Raw genomic sequence first — 8,166 nt, forward strand, 5'->3', positions numbered from 1 at the left:
GGGTTTTGCTGGGACATGGGTTTTTTTGTTTAGAAACAACAAAGGTTGGGGAGTGTTTGTTTTTGTTTGCCCAGAACTTTTCAAGGATCTGGTTTAGGCTAACCCCACAAACCATGGCACAGCTGGGCAGGAAGAGGAGCAGACTGCAATGCCGGCATCTATCTGCTTGCGCCTGAAACTCTCTCCAGCTCTGCTGCTAAAGAAAATACAAAGGGGCTTCACAAACAGCGTGAACCTTTCTGATAAATAATGACCTGGTTTTGCATACCCAAGTTTCTGGAGTATTGGATAAACCCTGGCAGTAAGTTGAACATGTTCGTTTTGGACTTCAAAAGAAAATGACAGTTTCAGCTGCGGAGTCCCTGAGTTTGCAATGTTGTTTGAAGTACTGGATTAAAAGCCAGGTTTGGAGACTGACTTTTTCTTTTTTTTTTAAATACGTATAACTGCCGTTATATGTTGTCTTGTCTCTTCTTACAACTGTATGAAAACAACCTATGGTGGGGAAAGGTGTAGAAAAAAAGTACCTGGTTTAAAACTTTTACTTTTTCTTGCTTTCTGTGAAGGATTAGCTATCTCTTTTACTCTGTACTTACTCCTGCACCGACCCAGACACTCTTTTGACTTTCTTCCATAACCTCTTCCGATTAGCATGACCTGGATGAAGCTGCATAATCCTCTCCCTTGTTCTAGCAAAATGGAGATCAGTTAAAGACTAGAGGAGGAGGAGAAGGCCCTTGCAGACCCACCCTTCAATCCATCTCGTTCCCAAGCGCGGGGAGGACTTCTGATCCCTCTCTGATGCTCTTGCCCTCAGCCATTGAGCCCAGGCTTGTTAGGAGGCTTTAGTTTCACTGTAGTGATTCCTGAAATACAGTTTTATCACTTCAGTAGTAAGGCTTTTCTTTTTACACTGAATTACTTTTGAATTTTATTTGTTTCTTAGTCGAGGTGGGTTTTTTTTTCCTTTCCTCCTGCAGTCAGATGTACACTGCAAATGGCACAGACAGTACCTCCTATTGTGGCTCGGGCTCAAGACTTCACATATGTAAAATGTGACTTGCAGCACTTTCTTTGAAGCCTAACCACAGCCAGGGAGCTGTAATTGCAGTCTTTGATTGCGCCGACTTCACTTGTGGATTGGGCTTTGCTAGGGCATGCCTTGCTTGGCGAGACTTCAGCTACAGCCCCCCAGTGACGCCTTAGATGTGGGAAGTCTTCAGTCTCCTTAGCACATGCCTGTGGTTTCTTGAAAAGAATCCTGATTTGACCTGTTTTATATCTGTAAGGCAACACCATCGTCATTCGTATGTTTTAGGTATTATTTGGTTTATCAGCAGTAGAAGCAATTTCCAGCATGTAGCCTTAATGTGCAGCTGGGGAAAGGCTGGGTTCTAGATGCTGTTTTCAGAATAGCTACTGTGTAATTTGCTGTACTGCAGTATCCGCATAAAAAATAAAAATATTTGGGGCTTCGCTGTGCCTGACCCCCTTGCAGAATTACAGTAGTATCTGCAGCCTCTCTATTGGAGCGGGGGATAATTAGGTGCCGAGAGGGGCTATGGAAAGGAGGCGGGCGCTGCAAAAGCTGCGTTTGGATTGAGAAAGAAGCAATGGCCGCTGTTTGAAAAAGCTGAGGGCCAGAGCAAGGCCGCGGTCGTTATTTTAACCTCCTCACTTCAAAGACAGCTTGCTGGTAAGGGAAGGGGGGAGGAGGCACAGAACCATCTCAACAGAAGAGCATTTCATTTCCTTCAGTGAAGTAGACATTCCTGGCTGCTAATGGGGAGTAGCTCTGAATCACAGCACTTGTATCAGACTGCTGTGAACTACTGGCCTGGCGCCTCAAGGCCATTCCTCAACAGGAAGCTGAATGTTTTCATGTAAGACTGAGAGGAAAACCTTCCCAGGAAGAGCAACCTGGACCAAACCTTTGAAAATCTGGGATGAAAAGGCACAAAATAAATATAAAGCTGCAGGGTGCTCTCCCCAGTGTTCCTCTGCTGTTTGCTTGGCCCCTCTTTCGTGCTCCTTGGAAAGGTAGAGCCCTTCGCAGCTCTTTGATCCGCATGTGTTACGGAGCACTGTGCTACTTATAAAAAAAAAAAAAGAAAATGCAGGAAGCTCAGAAGGCTTTTTTTAGTTGGGACTTGGGCTGGTTTTGTGAGGAAATAGGAACTGAATTAGTCAATACAGACCACCTCTGTTGAAACCACTGGTTTGCCAGTGGACTTTCAGCTGTACTGTTTAAGAGGCCACAGTGGCTTTAAATATCCTTTTATGGCTACCAGCAGCAGGTGAAAGTTATTCATTATGTATCAGGGATGGTGGTATTTGGGGGAGGGGAGAGCGTCCTTCAAGTTAAAGCTATACAGGACAGTTTGATATAAATTTGTGCTTGTTCTTTCTACCTTACTTAGTTTGCAGCTAAACTTCAGTGTCCTCAACTTTCCTTTCTACTAAAACAATGCTTGTGTGGGTGGCCTCTGATGAGGAGTCAACTTGTTTAGTAAGATTTTGGGCCCTCAGCTTGCACTCACTAAAATCAAAGGGTCCACAATCAGTTTTGGAGGCTTTCTACCCTGGAGTACATTAGCCTGCGTAACTCCTTATTCAGGAGCTGTACTCAACCAGTACCGGCAAAATGCTTTGCGTCGTGATGGCTTACACGGAAGCTGCAGCAGATGGGAGGTGGGTGCCCAGTTACAAATGGCCCTGGTTTAAATACTGCTGCTGTAATATTTGCTGATTAATTTCTGCTTGTGGCTTTTACAGGCTCAAACAGTCTATTATGATTAGTCTAACAGAAGTTTGACTCGTGGTTTAAACCATGTCTTCATAAACTTGTTCTGTCTTGCCTTGTGTGATTCAGAGTGCTGGCAGTGTTTCTTCTTTGTGTGACTAAGCATTTTGTGTTTCTTCTGGTGAAAATTCACTCACCTTCTCCAACAAACTGCATTCCTGTGCTAATTTTGGTCATTCTCAAAAGCTCTGCTCATTGAACCCTCTACTTGTTTGGCAGCTGAGTAGTACCTGGAGGCCTAGAGGTTAACATAGATTTTTTGAGATAGCACTAATCCTGAGACCATTACTGGAGAGCATGTGTCCGTCTGTGGAAAAACGCCTGACTCCTTAGACAGTCTTTGGGTGGAGTCCCTGTTATAACCCAGTTGTCTGGGTCAGAAGGGCAGGGGTGATGGTTGAGTTAGCAATTGCCTAAGTCAGCTGACGTAACCTAGAGGCCTAATGATGAAGAACGGTTCCTCTCTGGATGAGCAGTATCTGTGAGGCTTGCACTGTTGGCCTTTTCACATGCTCTAAGAACATAAATCCTTCCAAGATCCTAGTGAACTTTACTGCTAGGTAACTGGCAGTTGGTAATCGCAACTGGAGGATGTTCCCCACCCCGCTGAAGAGCAGAATGAATCGTCCCCAGTTGTGTGGATGCATGGTAGGGTCAGTGTTCACACAAGCCTCACCCACCACATTCCTCTACCCAGCTGCTTACAGAAGACAGCATTTCTTCATTTCTGCCGGGAGTAGAGCTTGAGGCTCTGAAGTAGAGGTTTAATTGACTTCAACAACTGTAGTACCAAAGCCTGAGGATGTCTAGTTTTGTAACAGATATCTGAGTCAAATGTTGTAGATAAATGAAATCCACTACAAAAGGGAATTACTTCTGTAATATGTTGAGTGTCTAAATAGCTTTCTAGTTGGTGTGGACATCTATTTACAATCCAAAGTACTCTCCATAAATATTCTTGCAAACTTCAAGCAAGAGCAAATAGCAATACTCTGCACTTAACTTTGACATTGCAAACACACATTCCACTAATACAGTTGTCATAGAGTTACAGTGACCCATCACCAGCTTCTCTGAAGGATTTAAAATAAAAATAAAAAAAAGGTTTCATATAGTCTTTATCACTCTCTTTCTCTTTCCCCTCCCTGTAGGTGGGAAAAGAAATGCTTTCTCAACTTGCAAAGCAAAGGCGGCGACACCAGGACCCCTTCTGGAGATGGAAGCTTGTTAAACCCTAGGTGTGTCCTTCATCCACGCAGACCACCCCCAAGGAGTCTGTCTAGGATGTCATTCACCCTGATGTCACTGCTAGAGACACTGAATCATAAAGACAATCACTGCCAAAATCCTTCACTATCACGAGGTCCAGCCCCGATATAAATAGAGCAAATGAGCTCCTGGGTCAGCAGAGCAGCTTTTGTCTTCACTCCACCTCTGCCTTGCACTCTTAAGCCCCCATCTCATCTGTGTCCATATCGAGTCAGCAAAGTAGCGTGGCTGTCTCTGCCTGCTTCAGCCAGCAGAATTACATAGACCACAGCTGCCCCATACAGCACATCGAGGAATGGAATTTGCCTGGACCAGGATGACACGCTCAACCTTCCTTTTATTTAATGGTGCGACAGGATCAATTTTGGTTTTAGCTTTTTTAAGAAACTTGAATGCTTTTATATTTTAACTTTTAGTTTGTAATTTCTTTGGTGTATATTTTACTAGGTATGAGCTTTTAAACAAGTGTCAGAAATCTGAAATACTTTTTAAATAAAAGGGGTTTTTCTTTTTTTTTTTTTTTTCTGCCAGAGGAAAAACCTGTATGGAAAAAAGGTGGCTTTTTTGTTAAACTATTTGTAACAAATAGTGGCCTCTCAGTCTATATAATACAGTGTCCTATAGAACTAAATAAATGTAACAACAGTCAGCTGGTCAGTAGACACATCAGTCTTGCATCATCTACTCTGTAAACATAAGCAATACATCCAGCAAATCTGACTGCAGTGAGTTCTCCTTCTCACCCATTCCCCTTCTCCTTGTAAAAAGCCCAGCACTTGAATTATTACTTCAATTGTTCTGTATTTGTATCTGTTTTTGTTAGCCTGTTAGTGGGATTTTATGCCAGTTGTTGAAATGAGCATTGATGTACCCATTTTTTAAAATAGTAAGGCACAGCCTTTGCCAAAAATACTGTCAACTGATTTTTTTTTTTGTCATTCCAGTTTGAGTTAATGTGCTGAGCATTTGTTTTTTAATAAAAGCTTTGTAATAAAACTAAAGTCAGTTGTCTGGCTTAAAAAAAAAAAAGAGAATGGCTTGTGCTAGAATCCCTCGAAGGTAGAAGCAAGCCCAGGAAGGCACAGTCACTTCTAAGGCTGAAGACTTTTGACTGAGTCTTCCCTCATAGGAAATGCAATGTGTCTGTTCAGCTGTTTGCTCACTTGAAGTAGTCATTTTGGAAGATGACTGTCTCTTTCTTCCTAAAGAGAGCAGAAGTCTCTTGTTTTCATACTAGGAGTAAGGAAGGGGCCAGCTCAGTGCTCCCTTATGCTTCTCAGTTAGATTTGGCCCACATGGAAGTACCAGGGTCTGCGATCCCTCCATCTTCAGTTTCCTACTAAAATCTTAAGTGAATGCAGCAGCGGTTTTAAGCTTATGATTAGGAATATAGATTCCCCTCTTTCTGGATGCAGTCCATGCCCACACAAGAGGTAGGAGCCTACAGTTAAATTTCTTATAGCTGTATAAATTATCCTACAGTCAGGGACTGGAGCTGGCTGCAGAATCAGCTGTGGAGGGCCTGGTTTCACAGTGTCAGATCCAGAGAGTCAGCATGCCCTGCCTACAGCCAGTGGTGCCCGTGAGACATTCCTGCAATAGCAAGCAGCTCCTCTGCACACTTCAAAACTGGAAACACAGGAGTTTGAGTCTTTCAAGCCCCAAACACTACCAGCAACTTCTCTGACACCTTTCCCCTTTTGTTCAGGGACTGGTATTCCAACAGCTATGAAAAACAGACACAGCTGCCTGACTCCTACTGAAGGACTTCAAAAGGAAAAAAACACCGTAGCCATAGATAAACTATTCCAATGGTTTGTGAGCACCACTGAAGAATTATTATGAACTGTACATTGAATCACCATACCTTGTATTCTAGCTCCTGAATCTTGTTTGGTGCGAGACTGGGCTGAGTCAAGCTTGAGCTACAAGAAATGATGTAGGTGAGTTACTGCCTAAGGAAGCTTTGCCATTAGATTGTTTGTAACTGACCCTTAAACTCTGTTGCATAAGAAATTTCATAATTAAAAATGTTATAAAACAGCTTCCTCTTAAACCAGCATGCACTGCACACAAACCCAATTTTAACAATGTAACCAGCATATTAGTTCTTGCAATATTTATTTCTAGCAACTACCGATTACATTGATGTGGTGGGTTGACCCTGGGTGGACACCAGGTGCCCACCAAAGCCGCTCTATCACCTCCCATCCTCAGCTGGACAGGGGAGAGAAAATATAACAAAAGGCTCATGGGTCAAGATAAGGACAGGGAGAGATCACTCACCAATTACCGTCACGGACAAAATAGACTCGACTTGGGGAAATTAGTTTAATTTATTACAAATTAAATCAGAGTAGGATGATGAGAAATAAAACCAAATCTTCCCCCCCACCACTCCCTTCTTCCTGAGCTCAACTCCACTCCCAATTTTCTCTACCTCCTCCCCCTGGCAGCACAGGGGGACGGGGAATGGGGATTGGGGTCAGTTCATCACACGTGGTCTCTGCAGCTCCCTCCTCCTCAGGGGCAGGACTCCTCACTCTTCCCCTGCTCCAGCGTGGGATCCCTCCCATGGGAGACAGTCTTCCACGAACTTCTCCGATGCGAGTCCTTCCCACGGGCTGCAGTTCCTCGCAAACTGCTCCAGCGTGGGCCCCTTCCAAGGGTGCAGTCCTTCAGCAGCACACTGCTCCAGTGTGGGTCCCCCACAGGGTCACAAGTCCTGCCAGAAAACCTGCTCCAGCGTGGGCTCCTCTCTCCATGGGGCCACAGGTCCTGCCAGGAGCCTGCTACAGCGCGGGCTTCCCACGGGGTCACAGCCTCCTTTGGGAACCCACCTGCTCCGGCGTGGGGTCCTCCACAGGCTGCAGGTGGCTATCTGCTCCACCATGGACCTCCCTGGGCTGCAGGGGGACAGCCTGCCTCACCATGGTCTTCACCACAGGCTGCAGGAGAATCTCTGCTCCGGCGCCTGGAGCATCTCCTCCTCCTCTCTTTGGCTGCAGTTGCCGTTGCACAGGTTTTCCCCCCCCTTCTTAAATATGTCATTCCTGAGGTGCTACCACCATCGCTTGATGGGCTCGGCCTCGGCCAGAGGTGGGTCCATCTTGGAGCTGGCTGGCATTGGCTCTATGGGACACGGGGGAAACTTCCAGCAGCTTCTCACAGAAGCTGCCCCTGTAGCCCCCCTGCTACCAAAACCTTGCCACGCAAACCCAATACAGTTTAAAAAAAAAGCAAAAGAAGTGACCAGGCAAGGGAATGTTTTCAGATGGCAGCAGAAAAGACCTCTGAGAGGATAGCAGCTGTATACTGGAGTTTTGCAAGACTTAGCTACGTTTCCATTCCAGTCAATTATCCCAGCCTTTGCTGGAAACCTGTCTGGTTTTTGGTTTGGGGTTTGGTTTTGTTTTTAAAGGGAAAAAAGCAAGTACTTTAGTGCAGTAATCTTCTAAATCAAGGATTACTGTAGTGAGTTCTGTAAATTACATGTTCCAAAGATAACAGTTCTTTTTAAAACTTTTTAAAACACGACTACTTTATTTAGGTTTTTTAATGGCTATTTAAAAAGCCACTTACCCATTTTGAAAAAAAAATTGTTCCCAATAGAGATGTTAGCCTTATATAGCACGTTGTCCCACATACACTATGTAGTGAACAGTTGCCTGTCTTAAGGACGAAAGGTCTTTCAGCTCTAACAGTGAAGGAGAAAAATAATTCAGGAGCTAAAAATAACATCTCTGCTGTTAACATACAGTGAGCAAGCACCATGTGTTGGGTTCATTCATAGATCAAAGACCTTTCACATGTAGCAACTATGGGAAAGGTTAACTAATATGCAAGGCTTAGGATGCTCCCATGGGAGTACCTGAAACAGAGTATCAGCGCTATCCTGGAATACCCTCTGCGACTTGGGTCAGTGTCCGCTCCTGCTCCCCACTGCTAATCAGCATTTGTTCCTGCAAGACTGAAAGAGCAAACTGACCTGGGCCCTCGTTGTACCGTGCCAGCTTGTCAGTGGAGACGGATGAGCTAGTAAAAATGGCCTGGTGATGGTGGTGTTACCCTGGCAGTAAGACCAGGTTTAAATC

At 44.6% G+C, this 8,166-nt stretch overlaps 1 protein-coding gene across 4 annotated transcripts in view; it reads left to right on the forward strand.

The window, feature by feature from the left end:
- Positions 1-4,715, forward strand: part of LEF1 (lymphoid enhancer binding factor 1) — a 70,860-nt gene extending 66,145 nt beyond the window's left edge. For all 4 annotated transcript variants that reach the window (XM_052774848.1, XM_052774839.1, XM_052774867.1 and 1 more), the window contains one exon: positions 3,955-4,715. Coding sequence is in view for 2 of the 4 variants with exons in the window: in XM_052774839.1 (XP_052630799.1) it covers positions 3,955-4,034 (80 nt within the window). In the remaining 2 variants the exon portion in view is untranslated. The remainder of the gene's footprint in view (positions 1-3,954) is intronic.
- The last annotated feature ends 3,451 nt before the right edge of the window (positions 4,716-8,166 follow it).

The sequence above is a fragment of the Harpia harpyja genome, chromosome 2 (assembly GCF_026419915.1).
Source record: "Harpia harpyja isolate bHarHar1 chromosome 2, bHarHar1 primary haplotype, whole genome shotgun sequence".
Lineage (NCBI taxonomy): Eukaryota > Metazoa > Chordata > Aves > Accipitriformes > Accipitridae > Harpia > Harpia harpyja.